This window comes from Drosophila tropicalis, unplaced genomic scaffold (genome assembly GCF_018151085.1).
Source record: "Drosophila tropicalis isolate 14030-0801.00 unplaced genomic scaffold, ASM1815108v1 contig_845, whole genome shotgun sequence".
Classification (NCBI taxonomy): Eukaryota; Metazoa; Arthropoda; class Insecta; order Diptera; family Drosophilidae; genus Drosophila; species Drosophila tropicalis.
Window position 1 is genome coordinate 1,315,815 of NW_027173338.1, and position 14,338 is coordinate 1,330,152.

The 14,338-nt window shown below is 36.2% G+C and overlaps 1 protein-coding gene across 1 annotated transcript in view; it reads right to left on the reverse strand.

Moving 5' to 3' along the window:
* Positions 1–14,338, reverse strand: part of nAChRalpha5 (nicotinic Acetylcholine Receptor alpha5) — a 69,545-nt gene that overhangs the window by 25,017 nt on the left and 30,190 nt on the right. The window contains exon 4 of the mRNA XM_068295108.1: positions 8,986–9,125. Coding sequence (XP_068151209.1) covers positions 8,986–9,125 — 140 coding nt within the window. The remainder of the gene's footprint in view (positions 1–8,985; positions 9,126–14,338) is intronic.

Here is a 14,338-nt window from a genome sequence, read left to right on the forward strand (position 1 = left end):
TGCTGTTTCCCAATTTGCATTTTCTATGCTCAGAACAATTTTTCTACACAATTATAAAGCTGAAAACCGCTGAAAAAGAAAACAAAATACAAAAAGGAAATGGCTCCAAGTTTAATTAAAATAAAAAAAAAAGAAGAAAATTATGTGGATGGTGATGACGCTGATGAGGAGTGAGTGGGAAAATGGGAACCAGACGAATGAAAATAGAAAATTTTTGTCGCCTTGGTGGCCTCAGCAAACGCGTTGTAGCTGTTGTTGTTGGTGGTGGTGCTGTTGCATGCAGCAGACCAAAATGTTGAAAGGAGGTTGCTCCTTTTACTATTTTCTATTTGGTTTACATTTTTTTTTTTTTTTTTTTTTTTTTTGTTCCCGTAGAGTAAACCGCACAAACAGTGAAGCAGACATTATATAAACGAAGCTTATTCGCATTCAAATAGTGTGCGTATATGGCTAAAACCTAGTCTGTGCGAAGGGTGTACTCTGGAAAAATGTCGTTCAAAGGGGGCTTAGAACTTGGCCCTGGCAATATGGAGTAAGCTGCTTTTAAAACATTCGAGGCAACTTATACTTAAAGTTCGAATAAACTATAATGACTATTATATGATGCGATCAGAAATTTGCTTTAACTCACTCAAGTCTTGACTGTCAAAAGAAAATAATCTTTAAAGAAATCTTTAGAAATACAATTAAATTGTGCGACGCTATTCAAGGGTTTTTAGCTATATTACCACTAGAAACCGCCAGAAAATTAAATAAACACTTTATTTCAATATAAATAACTTCATGAACCATAAAAAACTAACTTCTGTTGGAACTTACTTAATTGATAAAACCTTCTTGCACTTTTTGACTTGTTTTAGATGTGAGAAATAAGTATGAGAGTAAATTAAGCAGATAGTGCTGAAGAGATTGTACATTTTATCAAGAAATTTGCTTAAAACATTATCAATTATTAACTAATTTAAATTGCATTATACTGCACAATGCACTTTAAGCCATAAATTTGCCACAACAGTCAGTTGACTGTTTAAAACACACACGCACACATATACATATTATGTTTGTATTTAAGCGGTGATTAAGTAAAGTGTTTTTCTTTCGCCCCCCCAAAATAGTTTATGATCCCCTTAGCAAAATTCCCTGACTATGCTCTGGGTAGCAGAGGAAAAAAAAATGGCATCAACGAGCAGCAGTTGTTGAATTTTAAATGAGCAGAAAAAAAGCAAACGGCAAAATTATTACAGCCCAAGAGTTTCACTGGTTCTTTTTTTTTTTTTTGCCTTCCTTCGTTTTGTTTTTTATACGAAAAGGCCAAAGACAACTTTCGGCATGCGGAAATTTGCATATACATACATACATCCATATGTATACACAGACACATATGTCTGTCTGTCTGTATGTGTGTTACACACATATACAATTGCAGGCGCAGTCAGTTCATTGACATGGGGGACATTCAAAGGGGCGTGGTGGACAAACACACACCCACTCTTACACACACATCACCAATTCGAAGTACAAAGTGTAGCATAAAACGCGGCGCGCATTCCCAGCGCAGACACAAGGCCTAGTTTTTCCCCTCTATCTGACTCGCTCTTGCTCCTTCTTTATATCTCTGTCTCGCTCATTGTCTTGTATGCATAAAAAAATGCTTTCGCCCTTTTTCTCCTGCTCCTTCACCACTTCTTTTCCCACTTGTAATGCTCATCTCGACTTCATTACTCATTTTCCGCTGATATCCGTTGGATATTCCCTCTCTCATACTCATTTTCCGTTTTCTTCTCTACTTAATCACTTTTCTTTTGGCCTTCTTATCGCAACTTCCACTTTGTTCGCCTGCCTCAAACCGCCTAGCACCTCCTACTTCTTCATCATCTTCTTTTGCTGCTCATCCTTCTTATTGACGCCAATTAATCTGCCACTCGCTTTGTCTGCGCCTTTTTAATTAATGCGCCTGGGAGTTTGTTTTTATTTTATTTTGTTTAATTTTTTCGTTTCCCCCACCCCCCCCCCGCGCGTCATTTCTCAGCTTGTTGTCTATTTTGTAGATTTTCTTTGGCATAGTTTTTCAGTTGTTTGCACAGTTCATTTATCATGACAAATGAATGCTTAGTTATTCGAAATGCCTTTGTTATTTTTATTAAATTTTTAGGCAAAACAATTTGCCAGCAGTTCATTTAAATTGACAACTAAACTGCTAGAGAGTGGTAATTACTTTTACCATTTGCCTAATGCATTAATTCGGCTTAAATAGTTTTATCGATACCAGTTTTATAGTAGAATCAGCAGCAGCGGCTGCGACCTTAAAGATAAACGTTAATCCTCCTAAAGTTAAAGTGAGTCTTGTCCTTTTTTGACAGTTATCAAAATACATAATGTAATGTATATTGATATATATCTGTTTGCCTATATGTACACAAATTATGTTGATAGACATTATGAGCGACTAAAATATGCTTAAAGCAATGACCACAAAATTCAATTCAAATTCATTTAAAGAACCACAAAGCATGCATAGAGGCGAATTACGTTGTGGTAATTCTTCTTTCAATTGTTGTTTAACTGAAAGCCGAAAAAGATGTGAAAAAAGGTATTGAATAAATAACTTTCTTCAATTCTATCTTTAATTGTCTTCTATTCCTCTAATGTCAATATGAAAAGTTCATATGAGATCCAATGGAAATAAAGTCTTCCAAAAGAGTTCAAAACTTTGTTGATATGATTTTGAAATGACAGACTTAAAAACACTTAACTCCAACCCCATCTGAACTTTTTTCTTACAAATCTAGAAATCAACATTTTAATTTTAATTACACTTCGTATGAGAAACGCATCTAACGAGGCATCATAAGAAGACATTTGAACTGATAATTATTTACAATGTTAAGCTTCTTATTAAATTAGTGATTTTGTTAATGAAATCTAATGCATAACTCACCTGAAAAAGCCCAAAAAATAAACAAAGTTTTCTGCAATTTTATCAAGAGAGACAAAGTTTCGTTTTTAATTGGGACCTGCCAGCACTTCAAAGCCTAAACTCTGTTTAGATTCTATTAGTGTGAAACCCATTAGAGAGTGAGATTCTATTTAAAACTCAGCCTGCATACACACGACTCCAGGCCTATAGGACCAACATTAGTACAGTTGTGTCAACTGTGGTCGAAACACTGTCCCAATTTTTGACGAAAAACACTTTCCTACGCATATAGACCATAATGTAATGGTATGCCATGGACAGGGAGCACATATGACAAAGTGTTATCTAAAGGCTGGATTTTAGAGCACAGGCACACAGGGTGAAGAGGACCACAGAGACCGGGATACACAGAGACACACTCATATGGATAGCTGCAGTCATTCGCACATGCAACAACATCAATCAAAGTGAAAGTGAGTGAAGCTTTCTATCCAAGCCAAAATAGATGCATTGAAAGCGGCTAAGGAAAGTATGCCAAGCATGGTGTCCTGTTTATGTTGATGAAATGCATGCAAAGGACTCCACTCCACTACACTGCACTCGGCTTTATTCCTTTTAGCAGATATGAGTTAAAATCTGTTGATAGATGTGGGCAAAATTGAAGAAACCTGATTGCGTTCTAAAATTCTTCATATGCAAACAAAAGGTAAACCATGACTGGTTACTTTTCATTGTCCTTCTACAAGGGAAAGAATACGAACAAGATGAAAAGAAAAGAAACACAATGTACTAGAACTTCAAGTCCTGTATGGTGCATGTATTTTTTACAGTTGACCCCACCCTGGAGAGCAATTATGACATCAAATTCTTCATATGGAAGTAGGGAAAGGCCAGAGTGGGAATAGAGCACGCGCACACACACACACACAAATGCACTTTAGATGCCAAGTTGAGATTAAATTTCAAGCATTGTGGGCGGACATGATTTAAGGCTTAATCACTTGGCAAAGTGTCAGATAACTCAGAAAGACGACAACGACAACGACGACGGAGACGTTGACGTTGCAGCTAAAGTTGAAGTTGACTTGGCTGATAAGTAAAATTGATGAAAGGCCAAAGGACTCGCTGTCGCTCCTTCTCTATCTCTCTCCTTTGCTATCTACTGTGTTTTTCTGTATGTATGTATGTATGCGTATGTCCTGCTTTTGTAGGACACATTCAAATTGAATTGCAACTGCTCTTTCCCTCTGATTTTCCTTCTAGTTTACACTCTTCCACTTGACTCTCCTTTTGGCATGGTCTTTGCCAGGTGCTAAATCTTCAAATTGCTTTGAGACCAGCAAGCTTGCCTGCCATGGCCATGCCTTTTAAACCCCACCAATTTGAAAATAAAAGAAAAAAATATGCAAATGCCAACACCAGAGCTACGAACCAGCACCAAAGCTAGAGTCAGACTCAGACCCAGACCCAGACCGAATCGTAGCCAGAGTCAGTGCCAGAGCCAGAGCCAGTGACAGCTAGCTTGCTGCGAGTGCAGTTAACAGTTAAAATATTGCCAGTGTCAAATGCTTCAATATCCCAAAGGACAACTAATGGCATTGGGCGACCTGGAACCAAACTGTAAACAAAACAAAAAAAAAAGAATCCCCATAAAAAAAATAAGTGAGAAGTAGGAAAATGAAGGAGAATTACCAAAGGAATTGCAAGTGTAACATGAATAAATATTTTTGCTTGCCAAATAATGCATCTTTTCGCCCAAGTTTTTTTTTTCTCTCAGCTGCAAAGTTATGTCTGTTGTAAAGAAAGAAATTTTCTCGCTTAGTTTAACCTTAAATGCATCTTGAAGGAACTAGTGAAAGACAATTTCTAGCTATCCTTTCCCTTGTAGATATTCAACTTGGTTAGATTTACTTTGAATTTTGTATAACATCAAAAAATTGTTCTACTTTTATCAAAAACCTTAATTTTTATAGTTAATGGAGTCCTTAAAGCACAGTTTTCTTTTTTTTTATAAAGAGTTACAATTAGTACGCAAATGCCTGATGAATTATTTTAGTTATTTGCAATTAGATCTGACTCTATCCATATCAACTTGTTTACATAACTTTACTTTGAAAAAGCAAGTGAAAAAAAACGTGTTAAAATTAGGGATTAGAAATGTTTGTTTTGTGTAAATAATTATAATTATTATTATTATGAAAGATGTGTATTTATTTCTGTAATCATTTTAATTAAATTTTCGGTTTCAACTGCAGTAAATTATGCTTACAAACGGCATTCATAAATTTATCATGACCAACTTTTGTGTTTTCATAAAAAGTTGCTAAAACTCACAGAGTGTACAGAGGGGAGGAGAGAGGGAAAGGTCCTGCGAGGCATTAACAACATTTGATTACTGCAATGAATTCCACAAATACCAGACTTGAAATGAATTTCGCAATGAAATTCCCTAAACATCTACTAAATACGCGACATAATTTCATTCAATAAAAAGTTGAACCAAAAGCGTCTGCTCCTGACACTTTTGTCCTCCTGCTCCTGCGACAACCTCGACGAGGCATGCATAAAACCACGCCATGCCACGCCATGCCACTCCACCTCGACACCATACATACATACATAGTTCCAGTTGCTGGGACAACCGGGGAATGACCTGATTTTGGTTTTTATGATACTGCTCCCAGCAGTAATTGGCGCGGCGACTGCCGCCGTTTCAGTTGCTTTGCTGTGTGCTGCGTTTCAAGTGTGCTGTATGCTGCAGTTTTTACTGCCAGCAGCAGCAGCAACATCATCTGAACCAGCACCACCAGCAACAAAGGCAGCAACGCATTGTGCCCATTTGTACAATTCCAACTTCATTTGTGCAACGGGAACGGCAACAACAACTCACACTTCATTGGTCTCGCTATGCCTTTTAGTGCAAGGTGTGAACAAGAATATATATATATTTGTATATGTATGGAATATACGTGGGCAACATTTTATTTATTCATTTTATTTGCATGCCATATGAGTGTGCGTTCGTGTGTGTGTGTTAGTGAGTGTTGTGAATACTTTTACTGCTGTTCCTTCGCGGTGTTTTGCTGCTTTTATTCTTGTTGTGACTTTTAACGCGGCATACACACCAACACACACACCTTCACACACATACTGAGCTTTCTAGCTACTGAAATCGAGTTAAATTTCCCTTTATGCAGAAAATTCAGGGATGCATGTAAAGTTTTAGTACACAGAAGAAATTAAAAACGATTTTATTATAAAAGTATATCAGGGACCTATGCATCAACTTGGATCATTTAGGGCAACTTCCACTCTAACTAGTTAGTGAAACATTTACAACTATAAAATACTTATCAGAAAATCATAAAATAATTAACTAAAATGTCAAAGTTGTTCTTGATCCCGTGGGCATTTCTTAGATTTTTTATACATTTATTATTTCCATATAAATCTTCTCTTCTAATAAATTGTAAATCAAAACCAAAATGAGGTAAATAAATAAAGGAATACCACAAATGATTGAACATTTTTAACAGTTCAACTGTTCTCAGTCCTTTGTAAAATGTATTAAAGAGAAATAAAGCGAAACGAATAGAGAATGAATATCTAATCGTTAATATTAAAAGAACAATAATTAGGACTTTATTAATGTTTAAATCTAAACTCAATACTTGATCAATGGATTTCCAATACAAGAACTAGTAAGGATAATAAATTATAGGTAGATGATGTTAGACAGATGATAGAAAGGTAATAGATAGAAGCATTTAGTCATAATAGGTCCCACTGTAGATCCTAACACTATCAAACTCATCTCAGTTATCTACATACAGTAGAAACCGATTATAACAACTTTGCTTATAACGTTCGTCCGGTTGTAGCGACTAAACTTCGATGAGTGATTGGTTGGTCCCAATACAAACTTATATGAAAGGGCCTTCGGTTAGTACGTCTTCCGGATATAACGACGAAAATAGTCTGTCCATTGAGCGTCGTTATAACTGGATTCTACTGTATATTGAAAAGTGCTGACATATACCAAAATAGATCAAAATATAAAAAAGATCTTTATTTTAACCATTTGTTAGAAGTCTAACGTTTAAATAATAATTTGAACCCATTTAAAAGTTTTGACATTAAAAATCAATCTAACTAGATATTTAGAATGTTTTGTATTAGAATGACTATTAAAGTATATGGGATCTTAGAATCCAAATTGAAATGATCAATGTTTTCGCCAGCCCTGGAAATGAGTATTCCGAATGATTTTGTCTTAGCCTGGGCCACTCCCCTTTTTTGAAATTCAACGCCGTTTGCTTGCCATCTGGATTTTGCTATTTTTGCCTTTTCATTCAGCACCTAGATATGTATGTGTTTGTGTGTGTATGTGTGAGTATTACACTGTATGCGTGTGTCTTTTGTTTGTGCGCTCCATTTTGCTGAATCCCCAACTTTTTGCACTCCGGACTCCTGGCATAGGCAAACAAACAACTCACTCACTAACACGTATACATGGACACACACACCCATACACCCATACAAAGGCAAATCTAATATGAATTGAGGTTGTCTCAACTAACAAAAGCAAACGCCACCCGCGTCAACTTTTCCCTTTTTTTTCTCGTTACTTTTTTTTTTTTTTGTTTTTTGTTCCTTTTTTTCATACAGTTACCACCTTTTTCTTCTTGTTCTCCTTTCACTCTCTGTAGTTGCCCTCTACGCAACTGATGAATGCAATTTGCCCCCGAATCCTCATGCCGTCTTTGGCCCACCAAAGGTGAAAATGAGTCAAAGACTGTACATGCCACATGACGTTGCATGTAATTTGCTGTCAGAATGTGTGTCTGTGTGTATGTATGTCTGAATTCTGGATAGAAGGAAGTGCAACACGCCATTCAAGGAACAGACAGGACACTCCATATGTGTGAGTTACTCTGTGCTTGTGTGTGTGGCAAATAATTAAAATTTCACTTTCTTGGCAATTCAGTTCTTTTTTTTTCCAACCCAGTCAGAAATTGTGTCATCAGGTAGTTGGTTCGTTGATTTCAGTTTGAAAGTGAAAAATTAATGCCAGGAATGAGGCTTTTCTTTAACTAGACGAAAAGTGTGAATATATTACAGGACATTATTTAAAATGACATTTTAAAGAAATTTCATGCCGTATATCCAAATGTCTCCAGATAATAAAATAAAAGGTAAGCGCCCATTACAATGGCAATGGGCCAAAAGAGAGAGACTAGGAATCGGCACACAGCGGCAATTACATAAAATGTAATAAAAAGGACTATCATATAGGCAATCAGTGTTCCCATATCCGTTGGAATCGTCAAATTCTTTATTAAATACTCAAATATGCTGTGAACATATGAGGTTTTGCGCCAGTCCTCTGATTTTCCGCAACATCCTTTGGGATTATCCATACTTGTGAGCTTCAGATTTGTATTTAGTTTAGTGAAAACAAAGCCAATTCAAGAAAATTACCTTAATAGAACTAACTACTACAGAAATGCCTTCGATTACAGGAATTTCAAAGATATTTTGAAAAAAATATCTGAACCACTTAGTTTTAAAACTGATGAATATTCTCCCTTGGCCTACTCAAAATTTCTATTTAGCCACTAGTTAAAAGTATTTAGACTTATTTTTAAGAACATAAAATTGCAAGAACTAAATTAAAGTTGTCTTTAAATTTAACTAAACCTTTATCCATATTCAGTTAATGCAATAGTAAAATGTCTGGTTTTTCTTTTCAATTAAAAAGTCCTTTTCTAAGTCCCATTCACATTGTTTTTTTTTTTTTAAATAAAGATACACATGATAAGATTCATAAGGTTAAATGAAGACTAAGTATGTCAATCAAACTGAAACTTTATTTTCAATTTAATCAATATTTGAAAGCAAATGTTTAATTTATTATCCGACGAAGCAAAGTGTGCCCATGGGCAACTTATAAATTCAAGGATTGATATATATATATGTTAGTTTCGATGTTCAATTATGAAATTGCTCAAAGTAGCTTAAAAGATTAATAACCCAATAGGAAAGTTAATTTGAATTTTCGTACTTACCACATCGATAATTTGCATTAAAGTTAAACCAAAGCTTAATTGTAACGGGTCCGATTCATTGAGAACGGGACGTTCTAGTGTATTATAAGGATCCAATAGATCATGTAACAGTCTCTTTTCATGATATCCTGCTAGGCAAACTGCAAGAAAAAGCAAATTGAGGGATGAGAATAAAACAATGAATGAATGCAAGAAAGTAGAAAACAAAGAAAAGAGGCGAATTACTTAGTTTCTGGTTCCGTAAATCAACATCAATAATTCGAGCAAATGGCTCCCAGGTGGAGAGACAAAGAGCGAAAGAGAATGGGAAAAGGCACTGCAAATTTATTGATATGCAAAAGTTTACGAGTTTTTGGTTTTTAGCTTGACTTGGATTTGTCCTAGTCTTGGTCTTGGTCTTGGTTCTTGGTTTAGGTCTTGCTGCTGGTTTATCCGACATGCATGCATGCGGGCTTCGCTGACTTGGAAAGGCTACAAACAGACAACCATACAAACATACATACATACATACATATAACCAAGGCAAGAGAAGGATGAAAACTTTTCCGTTTGCTCATTTCTTGTTCTTCACACACTTGGGTTTGCTCTCTATTGTTAACCCAACAAAAGGAACAAACTTTTATTGAGCTGCACAAAAGTTTTTCCACATACAAATTTTCTTGCTACGTTTCTCAATTTTTTTTACTTATTTTTATTTTTGCCTTTTCCTCTCGTTTTTCTTTTCTTGCCAAACGGCGATAATAGATTGGCTCACGCACATATCCCATAGCATGGCATAGAGAGACCGAAAGACATATTCGAATCGTTATCAGAGAATTATTTATGCATGCATATGGGCGAACCCCCACAAAAAGATATTCAACAAGAACAAACCAGAACAAGAATATAGTAGAAAAATAAAAGAAATATGAAAAAACTATTGAGAATAAAGCAAAAACTTTACTCGCTCTTTGCGCTTTCAAATTTGATAATTTCTTAAGAGACCCTTTCCTCCCTTTTCCCCATTCAGCTGGGTTTTTCTTTCTCTATTCTCCCTCTCTCTTTCTGTGAACAATGGAACAAAAATTCTCGACACTAAGTAGCTGTAAGTGAAAGATTTATAGAGTTGAGCGATTGAAAATTCAATTGATGTAAAGGAAAGTGCTTGTGTTGGTGTGTGTCTTTCGAAGAAGAACCAACAAGGACGAAGGATAATCTACAGCGAAAAATGAATTCATTTTTAATGATTGCCACTTGTGGAACAGGACGCTAGTTTTTATGTTGCAGATTATAAAGATGGCATCTTAATTGCTTTTTCCGATTATTCTCTAGCTTTTTATGTCTCTTGCCAACTATTTATATAGTTTAAATTAAACATAAACTGATTACATAAAACCATCGAATCATCGTCTAAAACATATAAAAATAATAATAATTTAACTTTCCCCTTTTTGAAATTAAAGTAAGAAGACTTAATTAATTGCACATAATATAAACGTTTAAGCCAGGAGCTAGAATTTATATGCAACAATGTAAAAAAAGTTAAGTGCTTAACATATTGTTCATCAAAACGTAAGCCCAAAAGATTTGCATACAAAATGATCAAATCTAAATATTATGCACATGAATTTTTTAGTTTTAGTTTGCCTGTTTTTCTTGGCTGTTATACTCCTCTTTCTGCTCTTTTTTCTACTTGGCATACCCTTCATTCAAGAAGGTTAAGGAGTACAAAAGGTGCAAGAATACAGATGCAAGTTTCCTAATTTTTACAATTGTTTTACAATTTCTTTATCTCCTAAATTACTTTTTCCCGGGTGAAAGCTTTGTAAGGAAGGCAATAGAATATTATTTTACATGCCAGAGTAAAAATCCCTGAACTTCGTAAAGGACAAACTAAGATCGATATCAAATGCATCTAAAGGAAATCCTAAAGAGTTAATTATTCTTGTGCCGCTCAACAAGTTTTTATCGGTTTCATTGGGCTTCCCATGACCAGAGCCAGAGAGAACAGACTTTTTAAGGGTACCCTAAGTGCGACTTAACAAACGAAAACACTTTTATCTACTTTTTTCCTGCATATTTCATAAGCTTTTCACGCTTTACTTTCCTTGTTCATTTAATACTAAAAAAAAAAAAATGTTGAAAAAAAATTCTTAAACAAAATGACGACAAGCCTAAAGGCGAAAAGCATAAAAAAAGGCTGAGAAGAGAATGCAACTAACGAGCACATGCTAACAATGGGCAGCGGGTTGGAGGAGAAGCAGCCAAAAGGGGGCGTGACAACTAACTAGGCCTTTAAGGCAAAGCATTGACACCAACGAAAAGCCAGTACAAAGCAACAGGAGAGTGGCAAAAGCAAACACAGCAAACAGAGAGGGTTAAAGAGGCAAAGAGAAACAGGGCCAACGTCTGATGAAGTGTCAAAATGAATGTGATAATAAAACAAATAAGTATAAGAGAATGAGAGTAAAAGAAATGAAAGGGTTGAGTGAGTGGAGAATATATACATATATAGGTATGTATATAGTGCGGCAGAGTCATTGTGCACTGGACACAAAGGCGACTTTTGGCCACTTGTCTACGTGAGACGATGACTTTTGTCTACATTTTTATTATTATTTTTCTTGCTGTTGAAATCAGTTAAATTTAAGGCAATTTCTTTTTCCCCCAGACATTTTTCGAATGTTTTCCGACGATGACTTCTTAATGATAGACATGATGAAGGGCTCATTCGATGGACATGTCAAGAGCCATTAACTTTCCATTTTTGTGGGCTCATCTTTTGACAGGCTGGCAGACAACATATGCTGCGGCCATTTTGAAATGCCTTTTCAATGGCTGCACTTCTGTCTTTTTTGTTGTCCGTTTCCGCTTTCCGTCGGAATATTCTTTGGTTGCTGTTGTTGTTTCGTTGTTTCTTACTTTTTGGTTGTTTGGCGGCAGGCCGCATAAAATTGCAATTTTATTGCACTGGAGCATGAAAAAGTAATTGCTATTTCACAAAGCAAGCGATGGCAGCAAAGGCAATGGCCAACAACAACAACAGCAACAGCAGCTAAATGGGTGCAAAAAATGAGAGGCAACAGCTGCAGAATAGGCCAGGATAGAAAGGACGAACCACAAAAGCACGAGCAGCCAATTTAATGTGCAAAAATAAAAACGTTGAAAGAATCCCACAACGGCCAACGAAACCAAAAAACATAAAATTGGTTCGAAAAATGCAGGCAGCCAAGCCAGTCTGTAGAAGACAGCGGCGAATTGGCCGATACTTCCTCTAAGCGTACTGAACAAAAAAGATATGAAAAACACTCTTCTCTCCTCTCGAGACAGAAGGCAATAGGCGGAAAATGTAAACACACTAAACTGCTTTGTTTTGAACTTAACTGAACCTTGCCAATGCTCTTTGATAAAAGTTCACATGCATTCCATGTTAGATGCCACTTAACGTTATTTGTTGGGTAAACATTTTGTTGCGATGACCGATAAAACCGACTAACTGTAAGCATTATATAGACAAAAGTTAATTTCCATTATTCACGCTATACCACATCATGTACATACATACAAAGAAAATAACAATTGAACTAACAGACCAAGAGTGAGCACGAATCGAAGATTCTATTTTATTTCATTTTCCATAATTTTATTCTATCTCTGGCGCATTTAATTGAACAATTTGCACTTAAAATTGTTTGAAAAAAGAATATACACACATTAGCGAGCGACCGAGGAACTTGGACACAACCAACCGATAATAACAGAGATCATAGCCTTTGGAACTTTGGCAATGCCAACGACATCTTGCCAATGTCTCGGGTGGCCTCCTAGCGCGATTTCTGCTCTGTCAGTTAGGCGTAGGCATAACAGGTGGCTCCATCGACAGAGCGACGATCGAACAAACTATAATTGACCTTCTTTTCAGAGGCTTTTGCAAGTAGCCAACACCAGTGCCCAGATTGTATGAGCACTATCAGATTGTTGGGCTCGCATTTGGAGGAGGATTTGCTCTGTGAAATATTTGGTTTGAATACTCCTTGTATACAGATAGTGACTTTGGTTCGCCGTAAACAGCTGCACTGGAACTGCAGACTAATATAATGCAAAACATTCCTCTTCATCTGTGATTATGGCGAGAAGATTCGTTATGAATGTAAAGTATGTATGTAAAAAGCTAGAACTGGTTGAGAAACACAACAACATGAAGAAAAAAGGATAACAAAGTTATTCATTTCGGCATTATCCTTTTACCAACTACTAACCAATCAATAGAAGTCGGAAAATAAGCATGGAATATTATTCCTTTTTTCCCTTTGTCATTTAACTCTTTCAACCTTGTTAGTTTCTTTTTCTTTTTATTCCTATTAAGTGCCCAATTTATAGTCGCTAATAAACACAACTCGGCCAGGTATCTAAAGAAGAAGAGAAACTCAAAGGATGTGAAATATCTCCATCTATGTATTTACTTTTGCCATTTAGATCTAACATTTTGCGCACGAACTCCAAGCAAACTTCTTTTCCTAACCGGAATATCCATTTATAGATACATTTCCCAACAAAAAAAAAGTGGCCACCACTTTGAGCTGTGCTTGTGTCCCCTCAATATTAAATATTGAAGAAGAAATGAAAACTGACGCGGCTCGGAACCACTTAAGCTTCCAAAACCGATACAAAAGAGTGGAGCGGGGACAGAAGGGGCCTGTCTATGTGCTCCGGCTCTCTCCCCTCGGTCCCCTCTCAATTTGTCTCTACCCACAGCTTTATGTGCCACACCTGCTAATGGTTGCAGGGGCAAACGAAGAGATATGCTGGCTGAGGGGAGAGTTTTAATAGCGCCAAGGTGACGCTTAACCATTCAAAGCTTAATTTATGCAATAAAAATTCCAACAGCTAACCAAAAAAAAAAAGTGATGGAAAAAAATACGAAGGGGGAAGCGAAAACAAGAAAGGGGTTGCCCCTAATTGGATAAGGCTTTTGGGTGGGCTAGGGCAAAGATTTAATTGCTTATGACTTACTTTTTTTGTGTAAGTCCTTTTTCTTTTCTCTTCTTTGTTTTTTTTTTTTTTTTTTTTTTTTTTTTGTTCCAGTTGTTTGTAACAGTAACCTGAGATGAGTTGGGCAGATGAAAAAAATGAGGAGGCTTCAAAATGGTTACAAATCGATAGACAGAATGGTTGTGGAATGGACAGATGGATGAATCGATGAATAGACGGGCGGAGTTGGGTCGGAGGTACGGACAAGTCTGTTAGACCCATCAATCAAATGCCTGTGTCCACTATTGAAAATTATGAATGCTATCATATTTGATGATTGATTTTAGTTCAGACAACATTTCATTGTTATGTGTGAGGGAAGATTGAGAGATTGAAGGTTTGG